This window comes from Xiphias gladius, chromosome 19 (genome assembly GCF_016859285.1).
Source record: "Xiphias gladius isolate SHS-SW01 ecotype Sanya breed wild chromosome 19, ASM1685928v1, whole genome shotgun sequence".
NCBI lineage: Eukaryota > Metazoa > Chordata > Actinopteri > Istiophoriformes > Xiphiidae > Xiphias > Xiphias gladius.
The window spans coordinates 12,240,216-12,257,822 of NC_053418.1; the positions used below are offsets into that span (position 1 = coordinate 12,240,216).

The following is a 17,607-nucleotide window of genomic DNA, read 5'->3' on the forward strand; positions in this document are numbered from 1 at the left end:
TTTATTTCCTATAATCTCAAAAACATACTTCTTACTTTGCTTGCACTCCAAGAAACAAATATATTCAGTTATATGTAAAGTCATAGTTTTTTTTAAATGATATTTGACCAGAGTGACTGTTTGGGCGTCTGAACAGCCACGTTAACTATTCCTCTATGAAATGAATCTTGACTTTAGATCATTACAGTCATTTTTTTTCATGGCTATTAGCATAAAATTATAATATCACACACATACAACAGACGCACGCGCACAAAGCACGCGTACACACATATGCGCAAGATCTCTGAACTAGTTTATGTGTATCCCTTTTTTTGGAATTACATCAGTATGGCATATGGCGTGGACTAAGTTATCTCCCTGACTATCTTTCACGACAACACTGCATTTGACATGATAATACGAGTTCAGTCAACACCCAACAGTTAGCAGGAACAGCATTTAGTACGTGAATACATTTGTACAAAAGGTATACACAAACAATACAATATATTACGTAATTTGTCTCTTCAATATGGCAGGTACACACACATACACACTTTCACGCACGCACACACACACACACACACACACACACGCACCAAGTCACACATTCAGTGGCTGCAGTTACTGAGTGAAGCACACACTCTTTTCGTAGAGACTGTACATCAGTTTCAGAGCCATTCTGACCAAACTGTCACTCACATACTTTGGACAGAGTCATAGTACTCGAGGACAGGAGAAACTATGTACAGGGTTTAATTCATAAAATATTGCACTTATTGGCCCATTGCATCTCACAGCAAGTGCTATGACAATGCTCCTAAATCTGTAACATAGAGTGATATATACACTATCTTATTACATAAATCTACATAGATAAGTCAGGACTGACTTCATGCAATTTTTTTGGAGCTTTTATTCAACTATGTAACAAACAACGGACGACGCTAAATTAACTGTAATGTTTTGGCACAAATGTTTTTTTTTTCTATGAATTACAGAACTGAAAGGCTTTCGGGATTTTAAAATAAGCTACAACTTTTATACTATATGGACTTAAGTTATTAAGACCACGACAGTACTGTATACGCCGGCTAGGGGGAAGCTTCCCATTTTAAACTACTGTATGTTTATGATGTTTTCTAAGCAGCTTGCTGACAGTTTTCTCTCAGGAGGGACATCATTTCATAGCAAAAACATGAAATTTTAGCATGCTGACTCAAAAAGTTAAATAATACATTTTATATATGGCTGTTTATTCCATGCCAGAGCTGATTTGTATGTCTTAAACTGTACTGTGTCATGTCAGTGTGAGATTTTTATTTAATGAAATGCTGGATCATTGCTACCATATGGAGTTGAGGATGGTTAAGTTCGGGTAAGGCCTGTAGATAAAACAGCACATATAACTGACTTTTTGGCAGCATGCTCATCGCATCAAACTATAAAGGGTCATCTCAGAGGCTAAGCACATAGAAAGAGTTGCTTTACTTATCGGAGAAATCACACATCTACGGACAGCAAAACGTGGAATAGTACTCACATCAACATTATACATAATGGATTCATTCCAAAAGTAAGGGACTTCAACGGAGGGACTTACAGAGGCCGTCTTGGAGATGCTAAAAGGCCACTTTTTTTAATCCAAGGTAGATGATTTTTAGATGACAAAGTTGCACTCATTTGTGACTCAGACACAACACTCACACCCATGCAAATCCCACATTCACTTATAACACCACACACGCATTACTCAAAAGAGTCCTATAGCACACTAAATCATAGATTTGGCAGCTTTAGGAGACAACATAAACCCACAAAAGGAAAAAAAAAAACATACTGTACAAAAAATAAAAATAAAAGAATTATTAAAGCACTCATTGACTCTATCCCTCATTTTATAATTATTCTTGGTCTTGAAGATTTTAAAGGTTTATTTTAAAGGTCATACTGTACAGGATTAACTGTACAGTATGACTATGAACTATTTTCAGCCTTATAAAACACACTTGGTTTATAACCATACTAACTAGCCGAAGTATGACATTATGGTGTCTCTATATTCTATATATCCTGTAATGTTACACATTTCACAATAGCCATTGCTGTTTGTCTGGTTATTTGCTAATAAGGTGATAAAGTTGAGAGATAATATGACAGCATTTTGTAATTTTACTACTAAACAGGATTTGACCTGTAGTCCAGAGAAAGCAGCACTAACAGGAGTGATAATGCTGAGGGAGAACAAAACTCTGCACACTCTACCACCTTACGGGACCTGTGCCGCCCTCCCTTTGCTTCCTGACATCGGCTACTAACAGTTGCATCCGGGCTGCTGGAGGGGCGGAGCACTGTCTGTGAGTTTGGCAGTGGGGGCTCCCGTGGTGACGGCTGGATCAGTGTCCAAGCTCTCGGACATCTTGTCACAAATTAGGTCGACGAGACGTTCAAAGGTCTGCTTCACGTTGATGTTGTCCTTGGCACTTGTCTCAAAGAACTCAAATCCTTGGGAAGAGGAGGAGCAAGTAACATGAGAACATGAAGAGACAGGCGAAGGCCAAGTAATGATAATAAGATAAATATGATTTTCTGTAATGCTGGTGTCACCTCAAAAACACAAAGGGGCAAATGTTGCTCTGAGACTTACCCAACTGCTCTGCCAACAGTCTGCCACTGTCCACCGAGACCACTCTCTCTTCTTCCATGTCGCATTTATTCGCAGCCAGCACCACCTGTGCATTATCCCACGAGTAGGTTTTTATCTGGGTCGACCTGCACAGAATCGCAAACAAATACAAAAAACAAAATACATCACAGTCAAATTAACGCTGTTGCTCTGCTTTGCGAGAAAGTGTCTGAATTTTTTTCGTGCCACTTGTTATTGGACAGGATCCTTCAGAAACTAATCGAAAGATGGCAGACGGAAGGACATGATGTAAAGTTTGTTCGCCATTTGGACCAGTCATGATGGTTACATCACCTTTCATCTGGCAGTTTGTAATATTTGAGTCACTGATGGCAGCAGCGGAAAAGTGGGTCAACTGCTGCTCTGTACTGAAAATATACTTACTTTTGCTCTGATGTAGGTTATTATTTGCTGTTTTGTAGCTACTTGATGCTTGTCATACATACCAGGACTCTGTCCTAGAAATACAAGGGCTACCTTTCACCCTTACCTTCAGATTGGTTCTTTGGCCCCTGCTAGCTTCTGATTGGTAAGCTACCAACTGTAAGCCTGTTAGATATTGCAGCTACACAGGTTATTATTTTCATCAGGCAGACATATAGACAACACAGCCGTGATAATGGCTAACGATATAGAAGATGCACGAAACATCACAAGCAGTTCATTATTTGAGCTCTGTGTCTTTGGCCTTTAAGCCATCAGTTAAGTGCTTGTGTTGGGTCATTGTGGTCCTAACACCCAAAGCAGACAGCGTCTGAAACATATGTTTTTATATTCCACATGACAGGTAGGAGGAGGATATTGATTGACCGCCTCATGTTAAAAACATTTTACATTTATCATTATTACATTTATTTAGTACTTAAAAAGGTGAGTTCAGTGATTTCAAATGGGTTTATCCAACATCGCAGATTAAACTATTAGATACTATATATGAAATCATTGCCTGTTGCACATATACTGTATGTACTTTAAAGAAATAATCTGCATTGTGAGCCATATCATATGTTTCTGCATGATAACAAGACAATTACAACATTCATGTCGACAGGAAATTTACTGTGACTCAGTGGGGTGCTTGCACTGTTCTAACCTCTGCAGTCTCTACACAATACAGGAAGAAATTTAAGGAAAAACTTTCTCCTTTGGTGTTGCAGTTTAGCTGAACAGTAGGGCTGTGAACATACCACGGGCTGAAAACAGGAGAAAAGGAGCCAGTAAGAAAAAAGAAAGAAACGATGACTCAGAGAGAGAGAGAGAGAGAGAGAGAGAGAGAGAGAGAGAGAGAGAGAGAGAGAGAGAGAGCAGCACGATGTTAGCGCTCCTCTCTCTGTCCAGTTCTGACTTGTTATGGTAGTTCAGATCTGGGTCATTTCAAATCCAGTTGTGGATAATACTCACTGACAGAACACCACTTGTGTTTGTATCACATCTCACAAAGCTAAATATGGGGAATATTATAGGTCTCACCAGTGGTAAGAGGACAGATGAAAAATGGTACATTAAAAGAGAGTAGATGCTTAAATATTGTCATTATAATAAAAATCCATTGTTTGTGAATAACACAAGTAATTTGATCCATTCGATGCAAGATTTGATGTCAGCATTACAGTATTTCCCTGTTTTGTCTCTGTCACAGGCAGGAAATGAGCACTGAAGCTTAATTCAGCCACAGTCAGGGAAGGAGCAGTTGCCATGGAAACCTCTTTTTCTCCTCCAACCTTGTCACAGGGAACAAGGGAAAGAGAGAGTGGGATTAAAGCCTGTGGCAAAGGCAAAAAATGAAGGATTCTGGTTATATGAAGGGTAAAAAGAGAGCCTCTTCCTTTGTACAGTTACATATTTTTGCACTGTCTGCTAAGTAAGCTCACAGGTAACGCTCCGGGATTGTCGCTGCCACTGACACACTTGGCTCCGTTAATTAAGATACCCATCACAGACACTGCTCAGACTGCAATATTCCATCAAGGTGTCAGAAAGCCCTTAAAAGAATGACAAGAAAGCTTTTTACAAGAAAGCCTTGCTTTCCTCGCTTACAATAACGGGAAATAATTTATTTCAATACAAACCAGGCTGATCATGTGGAGGGTTTTAACGTAGTTCATGCTAAAAATAGATTGGAGTGTCCTGGATGCATGTTGTTTTCAACCAGGCTTTAAATATGTGTTCGGTCAGGTGGAGTACAGCAGCTTTAGTCACGACAGGTGCTCCCTAAAGCAGCTGTCAATTGCTGCAAGCTGAGTGACAAGGGCTAAGCAGACACTGGCCTTAATAGTGGTTGTCATAGTCCTATAATAGGTGCAAGCCACGTGGCATGCATGTGAGGTGTAAACTGCAAAACTACCACCATCTCTATCAAGTTCGTCTAAGTCGTAATATCCTTTCCTTGCAGCTTGGAGAGAAATTCTGTGCTCCAATAATCTCTTTGGGCCGGCAGAGGGAGATAACTGGAGGACAGCAGAGTGTAAATAAAATGGGAAATGACAGTTTCTCACCACAACACCTGTCGAGAGTGGGGGGTGTAAGGAGAAAGATCAGCAAAATTTAAACCAACACACGCATTTATCTTTAATGGCAGAGCTGAAATGTATCTGTTTTTCAACAAAGCTGTTGTGCTGTACTGGTTATTGTGATGACAACGTGCTTGTTTCTAGAGCAAGAATTGTAACCCAGAAACCTGGTTTCTGCAGCTGATTGAGTGTGGCCTACTAAGTCCTGTTTTAGACACGAATGCATCATCATAAATCACTAACATTTGGACTCGGCTCAGAGTTACTGCTCAGCCTGCAGACGCTTGTGTGACTCACGAATGGACCAGAGCCTTGACCTTGACAAGGTTCCCGATGATCCCTAAGACTGACAAAGATGCACAAACACACTACATAACAAGCCTGTCAGATATTAGAGAGGGAGAGAGAGAGAGGGGGGAGAGAACTGTACTGTGGCTGTTAGGGGGAGATAGGGAAGGCAAGCTGCTCAGGCAAGACGTCAACTGACTGCATTATGGAGATAAACAGAAAGTTCTTTTAACGTGTTGATCTGATGCTCATAACAACTTAATCCATACTCAGAATACAAAGGCCGGGAGTGGATATTTTCAGACAGAACTGTCAAAAAACGGACCGACGTGACTCACCAGTCCTGCACGGCGCCGAAGGACTCCTCGTTGGTGATGTCGTACATGAGAATGAAGCCCATAGCTCCACGGTAGTAGGCAGTGGTGATGGTCCTGTATCGCTCCTGGCCTGCCGTGTCCTACACACAGACACCATGATTTAGCATTACTGTTAGCCAGCAGACTCAGGCTCAACCACATCGACACGACCCTGCCCAGCACTTATACAGTATGCAAGTCCATAATGTTAAATGAGCAGGGATGTACATTATTAATATGCAGCTATTTATACATGCCAAGAGATTCCTTTGGTTTAAATCAGGACAGAAATTTGGATTTTATATCTATACTTCTATATCTACATTTACTCATGGCTTCAGTTATTTTGTTCATGATGTGGGAATAATCATTATGCTAATTGCCTCACTGGCTTTGCATTGATAAGGTGCCAAAAACAGCGATTCAGGTTCGGCTGATGTGATTGATTCTTTCCTCTCCTAAATAAAATAATCGCTCAGCTGTGTTAAACACTCATTGGTGCAGTATTCAGAGCTCAGCTTATGACATGCATTTCTAAGGGAAACAGCTAAAAATAGAAGTAAAATGATTTAAACCCTGAGAAACTGCTGGCTGTTCATGATAAGGCTGAACAAATTGCTCAAAGGCAAAGCAAGCGAGTGATTACGCAGCATTCGATGTGTAGTACATTGTACACACATTACCCTGGAAACAAGCGCCCACTGCATTGCTACGAGATGTCAATGCAAATGCTAATGGATTGCACTACAGACAGATGAGGCTTTTCTATAGTGAGTGTGTTCATGAGGAAGGAAAAAAATGCATTTGGGGAAGCTATGAGTCTGGGAATTTTTTTTGTTTGTTTGATCTTTAGCCTGGTTATCTGAACATTCCTGTGATTGTTTATAGATGTGTAGATTTGTGTTTTTATGATAAGTTGTATAGTAATAAATCCCAACGATGTCCCTCCTGCTTATGCTGCATGTTTACCGTGCTGTTGTTCCACCCACAACAAGTGTGTCTGCAGGCTTCTGTGAATCCTGACGGAGGACTTCTGGCCCTTCTACTTGGCTCGTGTTGAACAGAAGCCCGACAGGCAGCACTGGCTTGTATTTGCCACACTGGTTTTGCTTTCTGTCAGCCTGCACATGGCTGCAACAGTGTTCCTGTTACAGCCAGAGGACAGCTCTGACCTTCACTCCACAGAGACAGAGCTCATAGCCTGCCAAAGCTTCCACACAAACCGCGGCTAGGACCTTTTGCCAGTTTACAATAACACTGAAAATGCGTGCAAATGGTTACATTTTTAATGTCAGCAGGTAGTTAGTGTTGTATAAATAGCATCTTTTGTGGAGTTACATCCTGAACAGCAGAAAAAGAGGATGATGTATATGCTTCATTAATGTTTCTACCCTGCACTGTGGATGTACCAAGTTATAATAGAGTAATTTCCAGTCAGCCGAATGATAGTTTAAGCTCAGTCTTTTTTCCAGCCTGGATTATATATTTTGGACATTTTAGTGGTGTATTGATTCTTGGCTGAGTGCTTGACAATGACTTTTGCATTTCCAGGTTATTTTAGCGAGTCGCTTTCCTTGCTCTCGTTTAAAAAAGACAGAGTGGGACGGGGGGAAAAAAAAAATCTGCTGAGTCCCGAGAATTGGAGCTCTTTGAAAAGCTTTGCTTTTAGTTCACAGCTAACAAGAAAGGAATCCAAGAAGCTGACTGCCTCAAGTGGAGAGGTAGTGAGCGAAGGCTTACACTTGCCAGAATTCGTCTTCATTCAGTAAAGTGAGTTTCAGTTTTTCCGAAGGTTCATCTTGGCCACATGCTGCGCTGTGTTTCATTCACTTCAGCGTAATACGACAACAGGCAATACTCTATGAATCCTTACGATGCTTTTATCTCTCAGCACATTAATGGTGTGACTACCATAATTAAATTAGCCAATAGCCATCACCTTAAATGGCCACTTACTGTACATCTCAGCTCTCTCTGAGCCCAATTAAAAAAGACAGGCCAATTAGCTGGATGCAAGGCCAACCCTTCTTCTGTCTGAATATGCTTGTCTTTGCTAATGATGAAAACACATTATCCCGATTAGCCAGTCATTTAAGTGTTCAAACTCAGTTTTCACATCCTGCTGGAGTGCAGCTCCTTTATCTCTTTATGTCATTAGCATACACCAAACGTCTGGCGACGGCTGATTGCTGCAAAAGACAACAATTATGACAAAGAGAGAGTAAAACCTCAAAAGAAAAGATGGCATTTGGTGTAGTACAGAAAAAAAAAAAACAATGGGAGAGACAGGAAAAAAGAGAAAGAAACAGAGAGAAAGAAATGACCCCCCCCCCCCTTGGTATTATGGGACAATCTGCCCCAACAGCTTAGATGAACTCCTAATTAAACAGCCTCAGACATTCTTCAGTTTCCCACACGTTCTCAGGAAGGTGTTGATTCTGTGTTGTTGCCCACTGTGTGCGAAACTAACACTTACTATTCTTCTGTCAGTAATGTCGAGACATCCATCTGTCTCCATCCTTACATCGTAGAGTGTTTAACCAAGAAAACACAATAGAGCCTTTCCTGGAGCGTTCTTCAATTATTTAAGCACGCAGCTACCATACATCATGGTGTGAATGGAGAATTAAACACTTGTATTATAACACTGCTTAGTTTGGATGGTTAAAAATATCCCTTTATGAATGAAATCATCCTTTTTGTCTAAATCGATCTTTTAAATGATTGCTTGTGATGACACCAAAGTCCTTTATTATTGTCTATATACCTTATTATATATAAGTACTTTGACTGAAGTATATATAACATAATGAAAAGCCTTTCTGTAACAAGAGATGAAAAGGGAAGTGTATCCAGGCATACCAAGCAAGCATCATCTGTCCTAAGAGCCAAAACACTGACTGAAATGGAATTAATGCACAGGTGATCCCATGTGTGCAGGACGTTTTTGTATGGCCAAGCACGCAGCCATCACGTCACAGCCTGTCACAGACCTTGAAATGTATTGATCAACAGAGAAAATTATGGGCAGAGGTCGGGAGAAAGTGGGCTCTGGGCATAGACTGACAGCCTTTCATAGACAGGAGTCACTCTGCAGGAACACAAAGATGGAGAGAACAAGAGAAACAAGGGGACAGGGCATCTCTAAGGAGCCCCTTCCCCCTGAGAGCTCAGGTAGCCCTCCTGGAGACCTTGGATGACTACAGAAAACAGATTTCTACCAGACATTAACCGTGTTTCAACATGCAAATGATCTGGATTTAACCGAATTAAATGGAAATTTGTGCATGATTGGCATGACAAAGTAGAAACTGTGTCATGAAAGGAAAACGTAACCGTGGCTTGCTGTATGTTGCTGCTTTGTAGTCTAGAAATGTGTTTTCTTTCTTTCTATATAGAGTTTAGCTTTCTAAATAGATGGATTTATGGGGGGGAAACAGGCCCTGCAGGAGTTAACAGCAAGTAAGTTATTATCTGGTGCTGACCAGCCAAGGATTGCAGGATAAGCAGCAATAACACATCTTTTATACATTTTATCTGGTTTGTTCAGGGATCAAACATTTTGTGTCTGACTTCTAAATGTTTAACGTTTGGATATTAATATTTCATACCCAGATCTGCAGTTTGATCCTCTTATCATTCTTGTACACAGTCTTCACTTTGAAGTCGATGCCCACTGTGCTGACAAAGGCTGAAGTGAAGGCGTCATCAGCGTAGCGGAACAGGAAAGACGTTTTGCCCACGCTGCTGTTGCCGATGATCAGCAGTTTGAACATGTAGTCAAAGTTTTGGTCCCCTCCCTCCCCCTTCCCTTTCACGTCCTGAGTAGCAGCCATCTGCAAAAACAAAATAGAGACGCGGAAAAGAGAGCATTAGGAGCTTCACCTTGAGTTAATGTGAAGCTTTTCAGAGCTGTGATGCACAAGAAATACAAACCCAAACGTGAAACAAATTATTTGTTTTTCAGTGGACTCTCCGCTGTTTTACAAAAGAAAAAAAACAGACTTCTAGTTTATGAACACAGGCCAGGAAGTGAAAGAGAGAGGGCGAGCTAGCTGCTGTACAAAGAGCACAGTACAAGCTTGTTGTACAGGCTTAAGATCAGAGGTGACAGAAGGCTGTGTCAGGCAAACCAGCATGAACACAGCAAGATGTTGTATTGATGAGGATTACATAACGAGGATTTTAAAAAGCTAAGTTTGTCTCCTCTAAACCCATTGTTTTCTCCAAAATGATTCCTTTACTGAAACAGAAGGGTTTAGATTATTGATGTTATTACCCTTATTACTTAAAGAGAAATATTTACCTCATAAATAAATTAAGATTCAGATTTTATATTGTATGGGAGAAAAACAAAATAAATTGTAATGTTTTGATTTTACATTTGAAAGGCTTCGCTCATAGAAATTCAAACAAATCTCACCCCAACATGAAATCTTCGTCCATATTAAAACCGCTATACGATTACTGTTATACAAAGGGCACGATAAAACAAATGGGCCGTCCACCGTAACGGCGCATCTACACTGAGCATTTCCGTGCAAGCTGTCAGCGGTCAACGGCCGGAGAGGACAGGGCTGCTACGCGCAGGATGGCAACAGCACAGTCATCTTTGCTCCAAGGTGATCGCTTGGACAAAGCCACTGCGCTCATGTTGCCAAACGTTTGCCGCCGAGCTCTCCCTGTAGCCTATGCGGTTATAAAAGATGCTGGAGCCCCATCCTGCAAATCGCGCGTTGGGTTTCAGCTCGCTTCCGTGCATGGAAAAATAAATGAAATAAATAAATAAATAAAAATACATACCACTGAGGCGGTATTTGCAAGGACGCCGCTTTCAAGATAACAGTGCGTTGCTGACATTTACAGACACCGCCACAAAACCAGTCGTTTCTGACGTGAAATTACGCGATGTAGTTGAGCAGGGAGCTGTAGGCCGGATAACGTTAGACAAGCCGATCTGGGCAGGAGGTCATTTTATCTATTGATGCAGTTCTTCCCTATAACTCTGAATACATGAACCTACCGAAGCGCGTTGAGGACATTGTGTTAACAAACCTGTTTTGAAGGCCTCGGTTCTACCTGTATCTGGCCCTGTTTTGCAGAACGCGTCTTTTATATTTGTGTCTTCCGCAGGCGTTGATCTTCTTTCCCCCCCCTCTGTCTCTCTTCGGAGCGCCGACCAATTTCAGCACCTGGGAGCTGTCCCCTCCGCCTCGGATCTGTCACGCGCCCCAGAGCTGACTAGGCTGGCTCTCACGAGATGAGCACGAGCAGAGGAAAGTGCGTTTTCGTGAGCGTCTCGGACGTCACCGTAAGGGGGGGGGGGGGGGGATTGAAGAATGTGGGGGTTGTAGTTTTTCCACGGTATCGGCGCAGAGGCGGAGGACGACATCAAAAGTACAGATTGGACTACATTACTCAGCATGCAGCGCACGCCAGCTGTCAACAGCTGTGTGATTTACGATGGAGGCGCAGGGGGAAAAAAAACAAAAAAAACACCCTTTGTAGTTCGGTTTTTAACAAGCATCAGATAGACTAAAGGGCCATAAAGCTGGAAACCTTGTCCAGCCTTCCAGTGTTCAGTCTCTATAGTGTGTCATGGCTCTACACGACGGTCTTCTGATGATCTCCCTCTCTCTACAGCCTTATAGTAAAATCATGCATCTTACCTTCCCATACAAATCCATTTCGTCCTCAGCAATATTTCACCTGTTTGTTACAAGATTCACTCCAGTAGCTTTTACAAACTCCAGCTGGGCAGCATCATTTTTTTTTTTTTTTTTTCAGGAAGCAAATATAATAGCCTCTCCTTTTGCGTCACTCTCTGTCCATCTTGCCCCCCCCACGCCCATGCAGCCAGCTCCGCTTCAGAGGACAAGCGGCTGAGCAAATAAGAGAGGCCTGAGTGGTGATGAATATTATTATTATGGGCCTTTCAATGGGAGCGAGTGCGGGATGAGGCCGCGGCGGAAGTAAAACAAAACAAAACCAAAAAAAAAAAACAGGACATCTTTGCAATTGTAATTTCATCGCCCCCTTCTTAGGCGGATTATAAAACCTGCTTAATCAATTTGAGAGATACAAATGTGAAACTGTAACATTGTTACAAGGACCGAGGAGTTCATATCAGCAACTGTTCTGAGATCTGCATCTTCCTGTGAGTATCTGCCGGTCTCTAAATAACTAGCGTTAACTAACTCCCCCTTACTCATCTTAAACCTGAAGCGAACATGGCTTTATAGCGGTCCACCCTGCGCCAAGGACCACCGCAAGCGCCAGACACGGCAGATGTCACACAACCGCGGAACCGCGGTCAGAGCTCCTTTCTGCGGCTTGTCGGGCGCAGTTGCCGGCCAGTTGGCGGACATGTGACGGGGCGTGTGTGAGGCTGGAGGGCGGGACCTTCGCTTGCAGGCCGACCGGCCTCTGACTGGGAGGCTCCGTGTGCGCAAGTGTGCGGAGCGCGGCAGCGCACGAGGGGGCGGGGCAGGTAGGCAGCGCGGGCACGTCTGTCTCTTACAAATGTCGAAATGTATCTTTATAACTTGGCAAATGTACCAAAGCTGTTCGGTATTTTCATATATATATGTGTGTGTGTGTGTGTGTGTGTGTGTGTGTGTGTGTGTGTGTGTGTGTGTGTGTGTGTGTATCTCGCTCATGGGGAGGTTAAATCATTCGCTCGTCTACTTTTGAATATTTTTTTTTGCACCGTCTCTCGTCCCCAGTCAGTCACTCAATCTGAATGGCGTGTTTCCGAAGGCTGCTTCGGGACACCTCGCACTTGCGGAGCTCCTCTTTGCGAGACTGCGAGCACAAAAAAAAAAATCGCTTCTGGCCCGGCGACCAAACGGAGCCGTTTCCTTCCGACGGTGTCAGTGCGCGACCCAGGCGCGGTAAAACGAAACCCTCTCGGAGAAGCTCTCTGCTGGAGAAAAAAACCACCGCGGCACCATCTGCCGCTGGGAGAGGTTTTTCTGGTGGCAGCCTGCTCCTGGCAGCTCTCGGAAGCTTCCTCGCGTTAATGATTGACCAAGTAATATTGGCAGAAATCAAATAACTGTTGCTTTATAACCCTACTGACCTCTTGGTTCACTGAAGTGAACTATATCTGCATTTACAGTTATTTTTACCCTGAGCGACCTCACCATCTACTTTATTGTCACTGTTTTCCAGATGACACCCAACAGTTAATACAGATTACGGCGTTTAAAATAACGTGTTTTGACCTTCAACCTTTTACTTAATTACTTTTTGTAGACCGGATTTCTTCGAAGACCTTAACATGTAGTCCAATAACTTAACTTTCCGTAAAAGCACAGACGCGCGGAGAGATATTCTTAACTGGTTTATTTACTAAAGCCTCAGACGAAAAAAAAAAACCGCCCCCGTCTCGTCTCGTGTCTCCGCGGAACATTTCGGGGCTCGGCCGTCAAACGGGCCAACATAAAAGGTCGGCGTCGGTTTCGGCTCACATGTCGGCCAGTGAGTAAGGAGAGGCCGCCGGGCGGACCTGCCAAAAGTTCGAAGGGGTGCGGACACAGTGTCTGCATTGCATGGTCTTGTTCGCCGGAGAACACCGACAAATCCATCTATCCACCGGAAAACGTCCAGCCTGATAATCAGACTGCATTTTCCTCGGTGATCAAAGAAATGCGCTCATTTAAGAGCTTTCACGTCTTTAGGACACGATGCAACAACTCGCACGGCCGCGTCCACCTCAGCCTTGCTCGTCGCTATTTTTCTGTCGCTGTGTTTCACGAACGTGGCTCGGTACCAAGCCTCCAAGCTGATTCGCTATGTTGGACCCCGACAGCCCCCCATCCTGAATCCCACCTACCGAGCCCTGATTGGTCGACTGTCTCTCCCGGCTGGCAGAAACGGCCATCAGTGAGAGCGACTCATTAATCCAAAAATAAAACAAATTATAAATAATCCTTATCATAAATGTTTATGTTATGTGTTTTTGAAAAAAAAAAGAAAGAATACATCGTTACCAGTTTTTTTGTTTTGTTTTGTTTTGTTTTTTTTAAATAATCAAATAGTTTTGGTCTTGACCTCAGTAATCGCGTATCGGTTGTGTTAGATATTTTTATAGGGTTCTTTGTAGATATTTCCTTACAGAATAGCAAAAAATGTTGTAGATGCTGCAGTAACATCTCCCCTCATTTGCTGTGACCATACCGGTGACAGTTTGCAATGGAGGACTCCATTGATGTGATTCTGCAAGACCGTGGCAGGGTCCTCCCAACCAACAGACCCCATCCTGTACTGTCGGTCTGCGCAGGTGCTCTGCTCACAGGCCTGTATGGAGTATGGTGTCTCTTTTCGAAGCCTGGCTTTCGTAAAATCCCATGGAGCCTCAAGGTGCTTGAGATTTCCTTTTTTTTTTTTTGAGTGTTTATCTGCCCGCTTTGCTTTCTTTCCACTCTTTCAAATATAAAATGCTGCATATTTGTGCGAAAATCAAAGAAAAGAAGCCGGGACAGAACCTAACTTGCACATTAACGATAATTTGCTTATTTTGGAGCACAGTGCTCCATGCTAGCAACAAATGTGGGAAAAGAAGAAAATGGTAAGTCTATATCTGTGATTATGTTTTATGGAGATCTGCACCATTTTCTACGCTACATTAATCTGCATTTTGTGCAGAGATCCACTGTTGCAAATTAATGGATCATGCACTGTTTTCCTTCAGTTCAAAATAAACAAAATATGATGATCAGGACAAGATTAGCACATGTCAGGTAGTGATGAAGACATTTGTTGCATGGAGAATCTGAAATTTTAAAACAAAAAGAGGCTGTTTTAAAGATAATCCAAATGCTTTTAAAAAAAACTGATCTAAATGTAACTGCCTTCGCACTTACGATTGACATATCTCTGACCTGTGTGTGTTTTTTGGAATAATATGATGCTTTGTTTATCCTGCCAGCTATATCTGACATAAAAACTTGTTATGCTAGGAGAAAAGTGCGGTTATACATTATGACAGGTTAAACCCAGTTTACCAGAGCTAGAAACAAGAGAGAGAGTCTTGCTGTATTTGTCATTCAGACAAATGCTGCGGAGCAATTCCACTGACAGTGAGTGGGAGATCAGATTCAAGGTTGTAGCCACTGCACTCAGGGGACTGGCCTGTTGTAAGCGGTCCAGATAACTTACAACAGTCCGGACTGGACTGTCATCAGTTATCATTACAAGAAAGTCTTGCAATGATAACAATAATTACTGTTCTACCTGTCACATGTATTGACTTACTGTACGTTTGACCTCTGGTCCAGGTTCCTTATTTACCCTCCAGTAAAGCTCAGACGCGGAACATCATGAAGCTGCTCGAGGGACGAACGGGTCGCTTGGCAGATCTGGGATCGGGAGATGGAAGACTGGTTAGTGAGCTGCAACTGTCTTAGGAAAAAAAAGTATTCAAGTATAAACAAGAGTACTAGTCTAACTGCAAAACTTGGTGTATTTGGATCAGTGCTTGAGTTTAAATGTGAGTGTGTTGTACATGCGCGTGTGCTGTATTGTTACTCTTAGGCTCCATATAGTTGTATTTAACACAATCCTATCTGATTCCCAGGTGTTTGCGGCCTCTTCCGCTGGTTTCCAGTGCACAGGGTTTGAGATTAACTCCATTTTAGTGGCCTATGCCAGGAGCAAGGCCCTCTGGACAGGAGTGCCCTCCAGCCAGGCAGCCTTCGTCAAAAAAGACTTCTGGCAGGTAAGACCTTAACAAAAAGTATTGCTGTCCTTAAATCTGATTTAAAGTTGTTCAATGACCATGTTTGAGTCTCTCTTCTCTCATAGACGGATTTATCTTCGTTCAGCAATGTGACAGCTTTTCTTGCTCCAGGAGTGGTGAGTTCTTCCTTCCACGAAGAATCATTTCTTCCCCTTCCCGTAGATGTTTTGATGCCGTAGCGTACAAAGCATTTAATTGCCAAGTGACTGATTCAGCCTCTTCTGACTGGTTTTACAGATGGGGGTGCTGGGCGAGAAGCTGTTAAAAGAGCTTCCTGGTGATGCATGTGTCATTGCTTGTCGTTTTCCTTTCCCCGACTGGCCACACCAGTCGTCTGTTGGCTTCGGTCTTGACCAGACTTTTGCTTATGACATCAGCACCGTGCGTTCACACCTGAGAAATGTAACAAACACGGTGGTGTAACAAGTCACGGTCTCTGGGTTCGTTTGTTACCCAGAATCTGTCATTCTCAACAGCACCAAGCCCTGCAGAGACGCTTTTCCAAGACCAGAAATGAAACAAAAATATGATGTTTAAAGGAATACCACAAAAAAAAAAGCAGGTAATGTAGTAGTGATGCTTTTGAAAGATGTCTATTGAACATTGCAAGTTTGAGAAGGACTCTGGCCAAGCAAGATGTAGGGACGATTTCTACATCACTACCCTGCAGCATTTGTTCAGCCTTTGCGCTGCCAGGACACACTGAATCTGCCATATTGCTGACAGTCTTGTTGTAAATACCATCGTGCACTGGTATCTAAGATACGGCTGTGGCTGTAGCTTTCTTTCAAAAAGCTCCTCCACTACAAATAATTGTATTTCCACATTAACACTAATAAACTTTTGATTGTTTGTTCAGTGTTTCTGTTTGTTATTCGGTAGTTTCGTCGCGCTTTGTGGGGTAGTGGATAGATTTATGTGTTGTAATCTTGTGTTTGTTTAAAAAAAAAAAAAATCAATGCCTGTGAGATCAGTGTTTGCCAGCCAGTGAGCTTTAGGCACGCAGATGCTTTTGTGTTACACAGGGCCACCTCACAGATGGTTTAAAATACTAATGGTGCGCGTCACCTGATCCTCGTGGCCTACATGGAATATGTAACTGGGTAGAGGGATAGGCAACTTCAGTCTGACAGCCATGGTTACGTGTTTGACCCTCTGTCTATCTGTGTGTTTGTTAGCACTGAAGAGATTTTAATAAAGTTTGTGAACAAGTGATTAGTTTGATTTGTTAGGAAGTAAGGTTTTATTAACAGTGCTTGCGCATGAATAGTTTATGGCTCCATTGCTATTTTGATAAAGATGCAGACTAGAATTTTGGAGGGATTGTGCAGCCGTGGTGGAGGAGTGTGCCCTCTGAGCGCTTATCTGCTGCATATCACTGAAACGATCTTATTGTAGCACCTGCGGTAAACAGCAGGGTAACACTGAAAAATCTTGTAATAGTTCACTGGCAAACGCAGTGTGCCCCCCCTCTGCAAACTAGAACCCGAATCTGCCACCTCTGCAGCCTCTCCATTCGTACCGCCGATCGCACTGAACGGGCTCACATGCCGGTGTCCGAATGCGACACAATGTGCACCCGGTCTCCAGGTAGGCATCGTTTCAAAGGCAGGACGGGGCTCGCGGCCGTCACTGTGCTCGAAATGACGTCCAAAAAAGTCTCCACCCGGGGGCGCTAGTGCTCCACACTGAGCCCGATGCAACAACACGAGAAGAGACGAAACCTGAGTGGAATGCTGATAACGTGCCTCTGCACGGTGGATATTTCGGCAACCAAATGCACCGGGCTCACAACATCTAGAATTGCATTTTGTACCACAATGTAAAACATCCATTCACCTGCCTGGATTCCATGAATAAAACACGTAAACTGCAGAACATTTCTGTCTTTGCTATGATTGTTGATGGCGGCTGGCCATGCAAATAAACATATGAATCATTAAAAAAAAATAGTATATTAGATAAAGAATCCACGCGCTGCTTTATCCCCCTTGGTTTCATGTCCGTGCCGGCATCAACGCCGATGTACATGCAGTGCAGTCG

General features: G+C 42.9%; 2 protein-coding genes across 6 annotated transcripts; one reads left to right on the top strand and one right to left on the bottom strand.

The window, feature by feature from the left end:
* On the bottom strand, positions 1-15,124 carry rab3c (RAB3C, member RAS oncogene family). 3 transcript variants are annotated; one of them, XM_040155812.1, is made up of 5 exons: positions 15,081-15,124; positions 9,434-9,658; positions 5,805-5,923; positions 2,630-2,754; positions 1-2,487 (listed from the first exon to the last, which is right to left on the bottom strand). In XM_040155812.1, exons 2-5 carry the CDS (start codon positions 9,656-9,658, stop codon positions 2,297-2,299), a joined length of 660 nt encoding a protein of 219 aa, XP_040011746.1. In that variant the 5' UTR covers positions 15,081-15,124; the 3' UTR covers positions 1-2,296. The 3 variants fall into 3 exon arrangements, with proteins under 3 accessions (XP_040011746.1, XP_040011744.1, XP_040011745.1); XM_040155810.1 differs by lacking the exon at positions 15,081-15,124 and adding an exon at positions 11,492-11,675; XM_040155811.1 differs by lacking the exon at positions 15,081-15,124 and adding an exon at positions 10,878-11,075.
* Positions 12,242-16,102, top strand: si:dkey-190g11.3 (uncharacterized protein LOC567059 homolog). Of its 3 annotated transcripts, none has more exons than XM_040155809.1 (7): positions 12,242-12,312; positions 14,013-14,186; positions 15,104-15,208; positions 15,403-15,543; positions 15,630-15,680; positions 15,802-15,966; positions 16,041-16,102. In XM_040155809.1, exons 2-7 carry the CDS (start codon positions 14,019-14,021, stop codon positions 16,092-16,094), a joined length of 684 nt encoding a protein of 227 aa, XP_040011743.1. In that variant the 5' UTR covers positions 12,242-12,312; positions 14,013-14,018; the 3' UTR covers positions 16,095-16,102. The 3 variants fall into 3 exon arrangements, with proteins under 3 accessions (XP_040011743.1, XP_040011742.1, XP_040011741.1); XM_040155808.1 differs by having other exon boundaries at positions 12,283-12,312; positions 13,964-14,186; XM_040155807.1 differs by lacking the exon at positions 12,242-12,312 and adding an exon at positions 12,487-13,709.
* Positions 16,103-17,607: the final 1,505 nt, after the last annotated feature.